Raw genomic sequence first — 16,726 nt, 5'->3', positions numbered from 1 at the left:
GGCGGTGACGACAGGTTTGGAAATCTTGATAGCGAGTCGAGCTCTGATCGGAAGGCATGTCCGACCAAAAGCGATGGCCAAGGTTGTCGTCCGTGGGATGAAGCTGCGATTGTTGGGGCATTCCGGTGAGAATTTTGCTCGTGTTGCCCTATGTCTCGAGATTTCACAGCAGCTTCAGTGCTGACGTGACCAAAAGCGCAACCAAACTGACTGCGACTAAAACCAGCGTGTAGAAAAACTTGTACGAGTTTAAGCCTTCTTTCTGTGAAGCTAAAACTGGTAGCCGGTGAGCCCGGCTGCAGCTGGCGCCCCGGGCGATAGACCGGGGCTAGGTCGATCCCCCTCCTTTACCCCTTACCTTGGTTTGGCCGCGGAGGTGCGCCTGCGTGGCCATTGTTCTACCCCTGATCAGGTGTTCGTTGAAAAGCCCTGCATATGTGATGGTATTCGTATTGACTGTGCTGCATGAGTTCTCACTCCATCGTTTGAAGCTGCAAAACAGGAAGAGAGCAAGAGCGGGCCTTGCGGACCTTAATTGCCCGTTGACACCGACACTTACGTTCGGATGAGGTGTGTGATACACGCCAATAGGGGTTCGCACTGATTCAGAGAAGATGGCAAGATGGCTGGCAGATGGGGTGGAGCGGGGAGGGGGGGGGGGGGGGGGCACTAGGGCGAGGACAGGCTAGGCCACTTGTGGCCGTCAGAGGCGCCATTCTGTGAAGCAGCGACTTTCGCGCGCGCCGCTGTCTCCGCCGCGTTTAATCCCAGCGCCGCGGTTCATTCTCATGTACATGTCGGTACCTAGTGGGTGCATCAGTGTTGAGGGTACTGAAGTGTTTGCTACCCCAAAGAAGTGTTTGCCTGCGACGGCCTGCGTACTCTCTTTTCTCTGAATGCATGTATGTAAAGGCCCGTGCCAAAAAACCGTGGACTTTGCTGATAAACCGAAAAGATCCCTTTCCCTGTCGTCATAATCGATGCTGAATTGGATTTTAGGGCGCGCGACTGCATTGGTCATTTGACGTCAACTGTCGTCACTCTCAATGCTCCTCCAAGTTCCTTCAGAACCGTTGGGTGTGTTGAAGTCCATGTTCTAAGCATGGTTCTAAAATATTGGCTTGATATTTACATGATCCTCAAGCATGTTGATTACCAGTTGCGACATCAACGCATTTGCGTAAATCCAAGTGCTTCCAAATAAATCCACGTGCGTCAGAATAAGTTTTGTCGCGCCAGCGCCATGTTGCAGTGCCGGTGGTGGCGGTCCGGGCCGCTCCTTGCTAGTTAAAGTGCCTGCTGTGTTCTGGACGACGAGTCACTAGATGAAAGAGGAGCGCAGCTACCTGCGTATAATTCTTCCGACAATTTTAGCCCGGCAAAGACAGTTTTCAGAGGGAGCTAAGCATCTCTCAGTCTGAGCACCTCCATTCTTTAAACCGTCACATGTTGATATATTTTTAGAAATAAAAACACAAAATATAAAACTAGAGATGTTTGTAATTCAAAATAAAAGGCATAGCTCGATTATTTATACGATTTTATAAAGAGTATTAAAAAACAATTCACAATTGGTGCAAATACACACCCTGAATCATGACGGCGGCCAGCAACAGAGCGCACGTCACCCCTCGCCCACCATCACACTTCATCTCGCCGGGCGGCAGCAGCGGTGCTCCGCCGCGGAGCTGGATGGTTGGTGGGTCTCCTGGGGACCCGCCAGACTCCTGTGCCGCCGGGCGGCAACAGTGGTGCGCCGCCGCGGGGCTGGATGGTTGGTGGGTCTCCTGGGGACCCGCCAGACTCCTGTGCCGCCGGGCGACAACAGCGGTGCTCCGCCGCGGAGCTGGATGGTTGGTGGGTCTCCTGGGGACCCGCCAGACTCCTGTGCCGCCGACTGGCGCCGTTCCGCGCGCGGCTGGCTGGTCGTACCGCGCCGGACCGTCAGCGACGGGTCACCTCGCGCGTCTGGGCACGGCGGTGTGCTGGTCTTCTGCTGCCTCTGGCGGCCTGGTTGACCCGCTGAGAACGGCGCGATGCTGACACGGGGCGGCCCAGAGTGCTGGGGGAAGCCGGGCCGCCCACCGGGACCGGACAGTGGGCTGCGAGCTGGCGGCTGTCGTACCGCGCGCCGCGGAGGCTCGTCTCGTCAGGTCGACATCCGACGTTCGACGGCCTCTCGACCTGACCCTGGAGACACAGGGTCAGCGGCCGCAAGCAAAACGCGTGCACAAAGCTCGGCCCGTCGTGAAGACTGGTGCCGTGCTTGGTGACCTCCGGGACGTGACGCAGCGGTCGCGCCGGGCGTGCTGTCCCGTCCCGATTCATGCCCCCAGTCCCGAATTTGATGCCACTAGGAGTGCCAGTCGGTCGTGATTGACTCGCTCCTTCGGGACCAATTTGAATACATGTATGCGATCATCTAGTTGGCTGGATTTGAATTATCGCGTGTTCCGGTGCGCTGCCGGCGGCGGGGCCGGAATGGCGCTGATCTCCCACTCCCTCCACACTTTGCCGTCGCATGCGCGTCCGTGTCCCCTCTGCTTTGACCGCGTGTGCGATCCGGTGTTTACCATGGAAACTGCCCGCCATTTCCTCAGGTCACGAACAGCGTCCGTCTTGACGTCGGCTCATGTGCGTTGTCAAACTTTGTTCTCTCCCTTGTAACAACCCGTATGTTGGGATTGGGAGAGGTGGAGGAGTGGTGATATGGATGTGGGTGGGGGGTGGGGATGGGTGTGGGGGCACTCTGAGCGTCCTTTGCCGCCGCGGCCGTTCTGCTTGGCCAGCGGGCTTCACACCCGACTGGACGCTCGGCCGGAGCCGGACGACCGGGCAGCAACAGGTCAATCGGTCAAACGTCCCAACACGTCCACCCCCCCCCCCCCCCAGCCCTCCCCCGCCCGCCACTCGGTCCGACATGGAGACCCCTTCCGTTCTGACGGCGCGTGAGTTAGTGACGCGTCTACTGTGTGGCTGTGCTTGGACGGTGGGACGACGGAGGTATTGAACTTTGAACTCCGAACAACAGCCGGTCCCGGAGAGAAAAATAAGAGCCGACGCCGGGGCGTGTTTGCAGAATGCTATCCCAGTGATGCTGCGGTTAGTATGCTGGCGGCGGGCTGCAGACGCAGCATTTCCGGGCTCAACAATCGAGTGGTTTGCAATCCTCTTACGAATCGCGTCTTACCAACAAGCACAAAGCTTACCGCCGGCTTTCCGTGTTGTGCCATTCCATGGCAAAACGTGCGGTTTGGCTGACAGGCAGGACACAATGCGCTGCACCTCGAACCACTGGAATGACGGACCCAGCGTACATCTTCTTAGTTATCATTGGCGGGAGCTTTTATTCCAGCGCTTCTGTAGGAAACAATGTGGTTACAAATCAAAGACGGCGTTAATGTTTTGTCTCCAACGTGACGGAGGCAGGCGACTTCAGTACTGACGTGATGTTTCTGGGAACCAATGGTCGGATCTCGCGTCCCCTCCCGCCGCGTATGTCACGTGGCCGGCCGAGCCGCTGCCAGTGCTCCCCGCCGCGTGTCACGTGACCGCCCGGGGCCCCAGCTGGCGGGCCTCTCCCCGTCCGCGAGATGTGCCGAATCTGAGGAAAGTGCCCTCGTCCGCAGGGCGCGACGCCAGCCATCCAGGGCTTCAACAACGCCACCTACGACCCGACGCCGGCCGGCGAGCTGACTCTGTTCCCGCCGCTCGCGTCCGTGTCGGGCCGGCCGCAGTTCGAGCCGCTGCCGGAGCTGGTGGCCGGCGCCGGCACGGGCGCTGGCGTCCAGCATCCGCGCCCGGCCATCTACAACTTGTCGGTGTCACGTGGGTTCTCCGCCAAGGACTGGTTCGGTGAGTACGGAGGCGCTGTGTGCGCCCAGCTGCTGTGCGGGAAGAGCCGCTGTGCGTGGAGAGCTGCCGTGCACAGCGCAGGTTCTCCGCCAGTGGTTGGTTGGGTGAGCGGAAAGCTGATGTGATCAGCACGCCTTCCCGGCCGGTATATCGTCGAAAGGCGATCCTCGAAGTCCGCCCCCGTAGCTCGACCCGTCAGTGTCCGCCTCCCAGCCTTCCCTGGGCGGGGTGACTGGGAACAAATCGCTACACGCGCCCCCCATCTGCCCATGACTGAGATGGCTTGCAGTCGGCGACGGCGACCGCTCAGCGTCAGATGACGTCAGAGGGTGGGACGGCCCATGTCGAGCAGTACGGCGCGCGGCGGCACAAAATCTGACGTTGGAGCTGAATTGGCCCGATCGGATAGTCAGGTTGGTGGTTCACACAACAAGCGCTGCCCAACGCGAACTACGATCCCAGAAATACAGCCAATTGAAAATTTTCGGGTTAAGTTAAAACGAAAAGACAATCAAGGTCATGAGAGACGATCAGCCGAAAGGTCTGGGCTCGATTCTCGCTCCTAGTCGTCGTTTCCACATCGGCTCGCTGTGCCGCTAACCTTGGCCGTGGCATATGTCAACAAACAACCGATCATAAAGGTTTCTCAACCAAGACTGGCGGGATGAGTGCAGAGCTGCTTTGCAGGCGCGACAAGTTCCCTTCGCCTGGTCATCATTTCGTCATGTCGTCATTGAAACACGCCCATTCCGGCCGCTCTAGCACACCGCCTTTCTCAGCCTCTGCGAGCTGTGTTCGCCGCGAGAGGCCTAGTCCTGGACTGTCCCTGGACTTCGGGATATGTGCGTACCCCTGACGTCACCGGAGTCAGCCCCTGTCGACCGCACCACCGTCTCCACCTCGCTGTAGCCAGGCCCCGCACGGGCGCAGCCCCGGGGGCGCTCAGCGCTTCGTTGTCTCACGCTGCTTGAATTGTTTGTTTATGGACGCCACGCTCCAAACCGTACACCAGCGCGACTTCTGTTCGCATTCCGAAATGCGCATCGACCAGAGTTCGTGCCACGGATCGGCCGCCGGACCGGGGCGTGGGAGGGATGTGCTCTGACCTCGCGCGTCGAGGCAGACCCACGCACCGGCCGCCGAGTGACGGTGAGCTCCGGGCGGCGTCGGCTCTGTCTCGCGAGGTCCCAGACCGGGCCCACTTAGACACCGGTCTGGGACCCGCACGGACAGCGTCGACTCTCGCTGGCGAGGTCCCGGACCGGACCCACTCGCCGCGCGCTCTGCCGAGAACAGGCGAGCGGGGGGGGGGAGGGGGCGACTCGAGTGTGGCCGCGCAGCCGTGCGGTCGGGGCGGAGGTGCGGAGCCCACATCAGCATGACTCGGTGCTCCCCTGACGTCACGGACGGCGGGCGTCCGCAGCCGCCGCTGGGCGGGCGGAACGGGCCGTCCGGGGCGATCGATGCGGTCGAAATCCAGCCGCCAGAAGCCGTCACGCGTCCGGCCTGCGGACCCGGCCGCATCCTGTGGCCTCCGCGGCGACGCCGCCGCGGTCGGCGTCGTCGCACCGCGTGCCGGTGACGTCACAACTGCGCGACGATGACGTCACCAGTGTGGCAGCGCGTATCGAAGGCCTGTGGCGAGGGTGTGTCGGCCGCGGCGGCGGCTGTGACCCGTCGGCGTGCGGGGCGGCCCGGGCTGAGAGCCGACGTCAGGAGTCACGGGGGCCGCCGGGAGCCACCGGGAGCCACCGGGAGCCACCGGTAGCCGTCGGGAGCCGCCGGGAACCGCTGAAAGATGCCGGGAGCCACCGTGAGCCGCCGGAAGCCACCAGGAGCCGCCGAGAGCCACCGGGAGCCGCCGGGAGCCGCCCGGAGCCGTCTGACGAGATAATCGGCTCACGCGGCACGGCCAGTGATGGATAGTGGCGAGCTGGGGCCGGACAGCAGCGGCTGGGGCCGGACGGCGCCGGCGATGGCGGCCGGAATGGCGGGTCCCCTCCGGGGTCGGACGCTCGCGACGGGGCTTCAAGGGCCGCCCCCTTCCTGTCCTCTGCTCTCGTTCCTTTCGCGCGGCGCTGACTCGGCCCGTGTGTCGGCGTGCCTGTTCCGCGAGGCGGGACATGGACCCTGCATTGCCCGAGACGGACGCCTGTAGTCGTGGCAACGCCGCGCGGGTCTTCGCCACCGGCGGGCCGGTGACACCACTGGCGGCGAGAGACCGGCGGGGTGTTGCCTCGTCGGGGAACATCATTGGCCGGTTGTGACCAGTCACGCCGCGCGAAACACCACGGTGCTGGCGAACGCGACACCATAATGCGCCGAAATCGGCCGGCATGTTGGCTTTGGCCGGCTCCGGCGGCACCTGAGTGCCGATCATGCCAGTGAAAACACGGCCGGTTGGTGTACTCCCCGTGCCCCGCGCCGACACTACGATACGACACTACGGCGATACGACACTACTACGATAGGACACTACGACGATAGGACACTACGGCGATACGACACTACGACCCGTCGCCGTGTTCCAGCGCCATCGCCGGAACACGGCTGGCGTCCAGTTAAGTTGTGAGGCGGTGCTGGTCTCGACGGCGCGGAAGGCCGCCGCGGGATCAGCTCGGACTCCAGCGATGTGGTACGGAATGTCCGGTACTTCGCCCGGTCGACAGAGTGACACTCCCTGATGACTGGCCGTGCAAGGTGAGGCTTGCCGGCGGTGACGTCTTTGATGGTGAAGGGCAAAGCGGGCTTGCGCTGGCTCAGTGGAATATATGTTTTATTGTCCGGGCAAACAAGGGCCAGCCAGGCGTCTTGGCTCAGACCTGCTGAGAACATGTGCTGTGTGGCGGATTGAAAATGATGAAGTGATTGACTGATCAAGTCAGAATATCTTGGTCGGCCGCCAGCTGAATCTTTGCCAGAGGACGGCCAACGGCTAGGTTTAATCGCACCATTGCGCCGCGCGGGACGGACTCAGCATCAGACCTCGTGGCTGGCGAATTCCGAATGTGCGCCACTTCTGGGGCCCGCTATTTGCCGCCTTGGGCGAGCCTTTCCGGCCTTGGGCGATCACAACTTGTGACGTAGCTTCGGAAATAATAGTATAATAGTCTTTTCGTTGTTAGGACATCCATGCAAAAGCTACTACACGTTGTTTCCCGTATGCTACGCGCCCTGAATCATGGGACGACGGCATTCCCGTGATTCTGCAAAGAGCTGCCGCTGCGACAGTCGGCCGCATCTTCGCATTGTTCGAATGCCTCGCTCCAGCTGGGCTGAATCCGATTCTCTGAGATTCTAACACAGGTGGCCGGGCGCTCGCCAGCGCCGCTAATTGGACGGCGACGGCTGGCTGAGAGTCGCGCTGACCTCCGGTCACCCCTCCCAGGCGGCGCTCGGCCGGCCGCAAAAACGCACCGGGGCCGCCGACTCCCTACGGGAGCTTCGTTGTGGCTCAGGCGACCGTGTGGTGGCAACCACCGAGGGGAGTCCCCGTGTGTCGGGTCAGGATGGTACCACGGTGTCCGTGTCAGGTCAGGACGGTACCACGGTGTCCCCGCTAGGTCAGGACGATACCATGGTGTCCCCGCTAGGTCAGGACGGTACCGCGGTGCCCCCGTCAGGTCAGGACGGTACCGCGTTATCCCCGCTAGGTCAGGACGGTACCATGGTGTCCCCATCAAGTCAGGACGGTACCACGGTGTTCCCTTCAGGTCAGGACGGTACCGTGGCGTCTCCGTCGGGTCAGGATGGTACCGCGGTGTCCCTGTCAGGTCAGGACGGTACCGCGGTGTCCCCATCAGGTCAGGACGGTACGGCGGTGCCCCCGTCAGGTCAGGACGGTACCACGGTGTTCCCGTCAGGTCAGGACGGTACCGTGGCGTCTCCGTCAGGTCAGGACGGTACGGCGGTGTCCCCGTCAGGTCAGGACGGTACCACGGTGTCCCCGCTAGGTCAGGACGGTACGGCGGTGTCCCCGTCAGGTCAGGACGGTACCGTGGCGTCTCCGTCGGGTCAGGATGGTACCGTGGTGTCCCCGTCAGGTCAGGACGGTACGGCGGTGTCCCCGTCAGGTCAGGACGGTACGGCGGTGCCCCCGTCAGGTCAGGACGGTACGGCGGTGCCCCCGTCAGGTCAGGACGGTACGGCGGTGCCCCCGTCAGGTCAGGACGGTACCGTGGCGTCTCCGTCGGGTCAGGATGGTACCGCGGTGTCCCCGTCAGGTCAGGACGGTACGGCGGTGTCCCCGTCAGGTCAGGACGGTACCACGGTGTCCCCGCTAGGTCAGGACGGTACGGCGGTGTCCCCGTCAGGTCAGGACGGTACCGTGGCGTCTCCGTCGGGTCAGGATGGTACCGTGGTGTCCCCGTCAGGTCAGGACGGTACGGCGGTGTCCCCGTCAGGTCAGGACGGTACGGCGGTGCCCCCGTCAGGTCAGGACGGTACGGCGGTGCCCCCGTCAGGTCAGGACGGTACGGCGGTGCCCCCGTCAGGTCAGGACGGTACCGTGGCGCTCCGTCGGGTCAGGATGGTACCGCGGTGTCCCCGTCAGTCAGGACGGTACGGCGGTGTCCCCGTCAGGTCAGGACGGTACGGCGGCTGTGCCCGTCAGGTCAGGACGGTACGGCGGTGTCCCCGTCAGGTCAGGACGGTACGGCGGTGCCCCCGTCAGGTCAGGACGGTACGGCGGTGCCCCCGTCAGGTCAGGACGGTACGGCGGTGTCCCCGTCAGGTCAGGACGGTACGGCGGTGCCCCCGTCAGGTCAGGACGGTACGGCGGTGCCCCCGTCAGGTCAGGACGGTACGGCGGTGCCCCCGTCAGGTCAGGACGGTACCGTGGCGTCTCCGTCGGGTCAGGATGGTACCGCGGTGTCCCCGTCAGGTCAGGACGGTACGGCGGTGCCCCCATCAGGTCAGGACGGTACGGCGGTGCCCCCGCCAGGTCAGAACGTTATCGAGACCACGCCAGGCTCGACCTGTACTGCGGCTGACTCGCGTACCGGGACCACGGCGGCGTTCATCACGGCGCCCGGTCCGGTCCGGTCCTGTCCGCCTCCCTCGACCGTGTTTGAAGCCGACGCTGCGCGCGTCCGACACTGGAACTAAGTGCCGGCCGTTTCGGCGCGGCCGCGGGCAGCTAACCGGGGGCGTGTTCATCTGCTGATTGGCTGAGGTCGGCGGCTGGAAGCGCTCAATGATGGACGGCGACGGCAGCGACGCTGGCCGGGGCCCGGGGCGGTCGTGGGGGTCTGCTGAGGCCCCTCCCTCAGCGGTGCTGCGGGAGAGCCACGAGGGGGGCCGGTAGTGTAGTGGTTAACGCGTCTGCGTTAACCACTGCGCGTCTGGGAAACTAGAGGTACGGGGATCGATTCCCCGCGGTGTCCGCCCTTCCTGCCAGGGTGAGAGGCAGGCGACGCCATATAGCCTCAGCAGCTGAGTGCGTCGTAAGGCCCCAATGACATGACATGACATACACAGAAAGAGAGCCACGAACGGGGATTGTCAGCGGTGGGAGAGGATAGAGCAGGCGGAGCTACCCCGGAGCCGTGCCAAAATTGACGTTAGGCCGTGGCTTTGTCCGTAAAGCGCCGTAACACAAGCGTCCTCTCGTCGGACTGAAACGTCGGTCGCTCTTGGCCCCGAGCGCGAGATCAAAGGAAGCGCGCGGGCGGCCGGGCCGCCACCGCCGCTGGTGACGCCGCCCGACGCCGGCCGTCACGGCTGCCCCGTGACGGTCACGGCCGGGGAGGCGCCGGCCGCGTGACGTCTCACGACGCCGCCGGCGGGCCGCGCCCGGACGCGCATCGCTGACGAGCTGCTCGCTCATGGTTCATTCAGGTGGCGCGGCCGGCTGTGCCGTCATTCATTCATGTATTCATTGATCAGTATGCCGGACGTGCCGGCAGCGTGGTTGGTAGAGCGCCGGCACATCTGGCCCGGGGGTGACACTTCGAAAATAATTTGTGGAGTGGGGGGAGGGCTCAGACAGTAGTGGTTGATCGGTTGACGCCATTTTGCTGCGCCTTGGCGTGGGTTCAGTGCTCTTAGTCGGATTTTTTTTTTGGGGGGGGGGAGGGAATGGGGCTCAAGTTTGCAAAGCGATACGTTCTGATAAGACCACTGTTGGCTGTCCTTTGGGTTCGCTTCAGAGTATTTCTTCTTGTGCGACTTGGCATTGGCAATCCACTGGGAACTTATTCGACCCGTCCCTGCTGTCACCTGTCAGCTGTGTAAGTGGGCCAGGCAGGCGGTGGATGGCTGTGCCATTGTGTGACATGACACGTTAACATGCCCTGACCCTGTTTGCCTAGAAGGCCAAAGCAAAACAAAAGTTTACCGCGTTTGTGGCATTGTTTACGTCAGTCAAACTTTGGTACAGAAGTTCTGTCGGGCTGGAATCGTGCTTTCTTGAGTGCGCAGCTGCCATTGTGCTGGAGATTGTTCTGTTGGAGCGACAAGCGGGAGTTTTCGGAGTAAGCATTGCTTGGCAAAGACTCCGACATGAGTCATCCCTGCAAAAAAATTAAAAAAAAACTTTGAATGGCAGTCTGATTGACCTCACAACCGACTTGCGTCTCTCCTCCAGCCCGCTCCATGTGACGTGATGTGCGAGTGGTCCTGCCGCGCCGGTCTATCTCGCGGGCCCGGTCGGTGCGAGCGGTCCTGCCGCGCCGGTCCGTCTCGTGGTCCCGGTCGGTGCGGGCGGTCCTGACGCCCCGGTCTGTCCCGCGGCCCGGTCGGTGCGAGCGGTCCTGTCGCGCCGGTCTGTCTCACGGGCCCGGTCGGTGCGAGCGGTCCTGCCGCGCCAGTCCGTCTCGCGGGCCCGGTCGGTGCGAGCGGTCCTGTCGCGCCGGTCCGTCTCGCGGGCCCGGTCGGTGCGAGCGGTCCTGTCGCGCCGGTCCGTCTCGCGGGCCCGGTCGGTGCGAGCGGTCCTGCCGCGCCGGTCCGTCTCGCGGGCCCGGTCGGGCCGTGGCCGCTGCCGCCACGCCGGTGATGTCAGGCGGGTGGCGCGCGGCCAGTGTATCCGCCCACTGGCACTGCTGGCTCGGCTGCAGAACGCTGGTGCTCGCCAGCTGCCGGCCGGCTGGCCAGAGGGCCCCGGTACATCCTGCGGTGTGAACCCTGGTCCACCCGTTCTTACTGGTCGGCCATGAGCTTGGTCTCGCGCTCACACTAGATCTAACCGTTGTTCCTGACTCTGGACCCTGGCCGCACCGCGCTCGTGAGCGCGATCCCTTCCGCTTCTGGGCCCGCTCTGCTGACGTCCCCGGCGCTCCCGGCCGCGTGCTGACACCAGACGCCGCCCACCTCACTCATGCCTCGTCTCGCCGGCCCCCGCCCCGCGCCCAGCCCGCCTCGGCGCACGTGCGTCGGTCGTGCCGGCGGCGGCGGCGGCGGCGGCGGCCGGTCCCTGCTACGGCGGATGTTTGCGTTGGCGGCGGCCGGCCGGCCCGCCGCCTGAGTCAGCGCCCGGGCCAGGCGACACACGCACCGACCTCGGCGCCGCCGCCGGGCTCGGCCCGTCTCTGGTCTCTGGAGGAGCGGGTCCCTGGCCCGGCCGCCAGGCGTCGCCGTCCTGTGCGGCGCTCTGGGTGCGGTTCCGGAGGCAGCGAGGAGGAGGGGAGGAGATAGTTCAGTGGGGAGGGTGTAGGCCTTCACCTGGGAGGGTCGGGCTCGATTCTCGACCGCCGCTCCGGCTGCTGGACGCTAGCAGACCTGCACACGAGAGGCGCCGGCTCCTTCACGACCAACACCGAGGCCGCAGGCCGCTGAATATGCTGCCGTCGGAGTGACAACACGGCCGCGGAACCCCCGTGTGTTTAGACGCCAAGACGCGCAGAACGTGGGTGTCCTGACGTGTATATACAGTGCAAACGGTAGCGCGCAAACAAGCTTTTCTGTTAATCGTCGAAACCCGCCTTTGCCGACAGTTTATTCAAAATATATTGCCATAGGAATAGTCGTCCTATTTGTTCACCCCTGCCTCCCCCCTCCACACACACGTGTTATTGCCGTGCCGTGACCGTTCACCATCTCTCGTCCGTCCCTCTCTTTCCCGCTGTCGTAACGCATGGTGAGGCCCCAACTGCCACTGACTTGTGCCACTTCTCGCCATTAACTACCAGGCACGCGATCGAAGCCAAATATTCTTGCGATTAGTCCGCGATGTTTGCGTGACGACCAAATGGACGAGAGGGTGCCGCCGCGAGCAGTAGACACAGGCACGGAGAGATGGCGGGCGGGCGCCCGATCTCGCACCGCTGGCGGCGGACATGAACAGCTGGACAAAAACGCGAACAGGCCCGGAAGGAGCCTGTCGTGCCGCGCCGTCCGCCTCTCATCTGTTCGCCGGCACGCCGCCGTGTCCGCCCCCGGGCACGTGGCACGCCCCGCCGCCGCTGGCGCCTGGTGCAACAGTGTGTGGTTGTCGGCGGCAGCTGTCTCCGCCGCCGGCAGGGGTTTCTGTCCGGCGTGCCTCACCTCCAGGGAAGGGGGGGGGGGAAGCGGGGAGGGGGGCGGCTGGGTCCGTCGGCCGTCTGGAGACCGCTCAGGCGGAGGTGTTCCACGGCCGTCTGCGTTCTCCCTGACTTGTCCGCTGCGCGGTCCTCTGCCGGCAAAGGGCGTGTCAAACGCCCTGGCGCCGGGCAGAGCCTGCCCACACACGCGAGCACGGTGTCCGGCCTGGCGCCGGGTAGAGCCCGCCTACATGACACGAACGCGGAGTCCGGCCTGGCGCCAGGCAGAGCCCGCCTACATGACGCGAGCGCGGAGTCCGACCTGGCGCCGGGCAGAGCCTGCCTACAGACGCAAGCGCGGAGTCCGGCCTGGCGCCGGGCAGAGCCTGCCTACAGACGCGAGCGCGGCGTCCGCCGACGTCGACAAAAGCCAGCGTGATAAAAGAGCGTTGTTTTGGGACGTCGGTTTCGGCGGTGTGATGTATATTTTATCGGCGCCAGCATAACGACTGGCGGGATAGGCCCGACGCTGATGACGTCGGCAGCTGCATGGCACGATAAATAATGTGACAGTTGTGGTTCGCCGTCGCAGGCCGATGGGAAAGTCGAATGCATGTCCGGTGGCGGCGGCAGTCACGCCTGTAACTCACGCGAATAACTATGTTCAGAGGCCTGGCGCGTCGCCTGGCTGCGGGACACGGGGGCGACGGGAGGTGGCGGTGGCGTGAGCTCAGTCCGGCTCTGGACTGGTGGCCGGGCCTGAGCCTTCTCTGAGAACGGCTGGGGATGTGTGCGGGACGCGCGATGGCGACGCTCCTCGCAACATGCGCCTCCCATCGGGAAAATGCGGCGCACTAAAGCTGTTACCGGGATCGGGAGGGGCTGCTTGTTCTGACCGGACAAAGATATTCCGCTGACACATTGGTGGGGTCTTGGCTATGCACCGTCCATACCGCGTGGCATACTCTGTATGCGTGACTGTTGGTCACACCGTCCATGCCGCGTGGCATACTCTGTATGCGTAACTGTTGGTCACACCGTTCATACCGCGTGGCATACTCTGTATGCGTGGCTGTTGGTCACACCGTCCATGCCGCGTGGCATACTCTGTATGCGTAACTGTTGGTCACACCGTCCATACCGCGTGGCATACTCTGCATGCGTGCCTGTTGGTCACATCGCCACTTACCCCCTTTCGTTCCGGGCCCCGGTCCGGACAGTTCATTTCGCGGCGAGCGTTGAACCCTGCCCGTGGCGACGGCGCGTGCCGTCGGCCCTGTTTCGCGCAAGATATATTGCGCACTGAAAGCTCATTTTCCTCCGCCGTAAGTGGTCGGCGGCGTGGGCCGGGCCCGCCGAGCGGTGACCTATCCAACGGCTGGGTCGCTGACACTGCACACTGTCGCGCGGCGCTGGAGCGAGGCCGGCGGGGGTCCTGCGGGCCTGTCGGCCCCACCGCTGCCGCTCTGTCCCGCTCCGGACCGGACGGAATGGACCTTGCTCCCGGCAGCGTGCAATCCGCGAAACTGGTCGCCGTTCGCTGATGAATCTCGGGATTTTGCCGGCGCGCTACGACCTTGCTTCGGTGATTTGTCTCCGAGTTGAGAGCCCGATTTTGCTGCCGCGCCGCCGCCTGGCTTCACTGATTTGTCTCCCGAGTTGAGAGCCCATGACGAAAGCATTTCGGGACTTCGTTTCCGCCGGTGGCGCACCGGGGGATTTCGTTCCCTCAGTAACGTATCTCGGAATCCCGTTTCGCTCAGTGCCGTATCTCGTTACCGGGCCGCCTCTCAGCTGGGATGTTCGAGATCGCGACCCGGCCGGCGAACCAGCTCGTCCACCGACTCCCCCCCCCCCCCTCCCTCCTCCCCTCTTCCCTCCCCCCCCCCCCTCCGCCTCGGTCGGGACACCAGCTGAGAGGCCGCCGGGCTGTGACTGGGCCCGTCGCGGTCGTGTTGCTGGACGCCGTGCGGGCCGACGCGGACCCACGTACGGCTTCGGCGACCTCCGAGCCGCCGCCGCCGCCGCCGCCGCTGCTCCGACCTTGTCCAGCGCGGCGCGCCGGGCGCTAATCTAATTTGCACGCGCCGCCGGCCGGCACGGGGCTGGGACGGGTCGGGTCCAGTCGCGGCTGGAGTCGCGCTGCCGGCTATTACGCGGCACACGGTAACTCCCGGCAGGTATTGATTGCACGGCGCCGCACCGGTCTGTCGTCTGGCGCGCGGCGCCTCCCGCTGGACCGGTGGTGGGGCGGGCCGGCTGGCGTCACCGGCTGGGCCGCGCGCCGCGTGTGGCGCCGCTGGCACGCGGCCCCTGGCCAGCAGCGCAGCCAGCGCGCTGCGGCTGGGGGGTCGATGACGGGGACGGAGTAGTCGAAGGGCGGCGAGTTGATGACGGGGGTGGAAGGGCGGGAGTCGATGGGATCGAGGCGCTGGGAGTCGACGACGGAGGTCGAAGGGCGAGGAGAAGCCGAAGGGGGCGGAAGGGCGGGGAGTTGACGAGGGGTCGATGATGGGGACCGAAGCTCGGCGGCGGGCTGTTTGTCGCGTTTGGCGGACGAGTTCAGGGTGCAGGACGACGACCCGGGACATTGCAGCGGGCGCTGATGCACTGCGTACCTGCAGCATCGCGGTGTTTAACCGCCACAGCAGGTCTCAGGTCAGGGTGAAGTCGCAGGCTTCAATTAACCGTACGCTTTGGTCGGTTTGGGGCATGTTTGTGCGTCTGTTTTTTTATTATAAGTTTGGTCTTGTCACCCGACCCCATAGAACTCGTCAGTTAAGCCTTTACGAATCCGCCGATGCGGAGTGTTTTTTGAGCTGCTCTCGCCCGGTGGGGGCGATTCCCCTCCCCCGGCCAATCACAGCCACCATTACTGCCATTTTTGGGTCTGTGTGCGGGGTTTCCTGACAGGAATAGATGGATGTGCCAGCAGGAGGACTTGGCGTCTTCGGAGAACAAGGTCCTCGTTGCTGCTTTCGCGCAGCTTGCTGTCATTACCGATAAACATTTTCGTGGCCGCAAAAAATGTTGAACGTGGCATGGCTGAATTTTATCACGCTGTATTTCCTCGAGGTCATGAACAGTGCTGGCGGTCTGTTGGCGGCGTCTCATTGAATGCACGCCTGGTGTGCAGGACCTGCTGTCTGCACACGCCCTCAGCGGGCGTCTGCCTTGCCGGGCCCTGCTCGTGCGGCAGGCCAGCGGTGCATTCTCTGGCCGCTGGCAGCAGCACAAACCACCCCCATTGTCGTCCGGTACGGTTTTGATCCGAATCTCCCGGCTTTTTGCCGCCGCCCTCGTGACCTCTGGTCAACTTTGGGCGGTCGCCAAGTGACCTCTGATCTCTGAGGCGCCGCTGACCTCTGGGTCACCCTCCCGCCCGAGGCGCCTCCAACGCGTCTGGCGGGGCGTCTTCGGACGCCATTGTCCGCCGTTCGGCTCGGCCTGTGGGCGAGCAGCTCATGGGATTAGACTCGGGTGCCAGCTGTCGGCGGCACCGTTTACGCTCCGTAGGTCAGGACCCCGCGTTCGAGGGAATTCGCAATGTTGGCATAGTGCCAGAAGCTGGAAAGCCGAAGGGTCTCGTCGCCCGTTGACCTGCTTTTTGTTGTCTGCTCGGTACGTGATAATGCATTGATAAGGCCTGAGGCGTTGTAGGTCCGTTGGCTGCGATGTCAGTATAGGGACAGCGACAGGATCTGCGGCTGAGTAGGAAACCACGCTGAGGGCCGGGCTTTGGGGCGGCGTTGCCGGTGCTTCGAGGACACTGAAGTCGACGTCAGTCCGACCCCTGCGCCGTGCCGTCGTGGGGGACACCACTTGCTGAAGCGCCCGCGCCCTACCGCCGCGGGGCACCCTGAACACCAGCCGGCAGAGCCCTGCGGTCGCGTGCCTCCGCCAAACACGGTCACGGCCCGCCTCCGCCGACTCACGTTCGCAAACAGTCGGCGCCGCGTCCTCCGCCGCGCGTGAGCGCCGCACTCGCCGCCGCTCTCGCGCCTGTCGCGGCGGGTTGTGCGTGTCAGCGCGCGGCGCATGACGCACGGCACGCCCTGCTCGGGCTGCTGCGGAGGCTGGCACACTTGCCGCGCTCGGTGGCTGCGGCGCCGGCCCTCGCCGCTGGGCCGGGCGCGTGTTGCGCCGCCGGCCAGACCCCGTGACCTCGCGCTGACCTCTGGAGCCGCCGGCGGTCGCCTGTGCGGGACAGCGGAGGTACGGCTGCGCGAGCGTGTTCATTGTGCGTCGCGTTGCGTGAGTAACTCGCGATGCTCTTTTAAACTGTGAGACTCTGAACCGTAGTACCAAGGGATGTATGTTTTGGGGTTAATGGGGGACATTGCGGGGTAGAAAGAGGGTAAGTGCGGGATTTAGGGGTGTCTTATTTGTAGTCACACACATGATGGGGCTTTTAC

General features: G+C 63.9%; 1 protein-coding gene across 1 annotated transcript in view; it reads left to right on the top strand.

The window, feature by feature from the left end:
* Positions 1-16,726, top strand: part of LOC119113755 (serine/threonine-protein kinase LMTK1) — a gene marked incomplete at its 3' end in the record, with an annotated part of 32,293 nt that overhangs the window by 5,838 nt on the left and 9,729 nt on the right. Inside the window, 1 exon segment of the mRNA XM_037237999.1 lies at positions 3,630-3,855. Within this exon segment, the coding sequence (XP_037093894.1) occupies positions 3,630-3,855 (226 nt within the window).

This window comes from Pollicipes pollicipes, unplaced genomic scaffold (assembly GCF_011947565.3).
Source record: "Pollicipes pollicipes isolate AB1234 unplaced genomic scaffold, Ppol_2.1 Scaffold_7262;HRSCAF=8765_pilon_pilon_pilon, whole genome shotgun sequence".
Lineage (NCBI taxonomy): Eukaryota > Metazoa > Arthropoda > Thecostraca > Pollicipedomorpha > Pollicipedidae > Pollicipes > Pollicipes pollicipes.
This window is presented reverse-complemented; position numbering and strand designations above follow the sequence as displayed.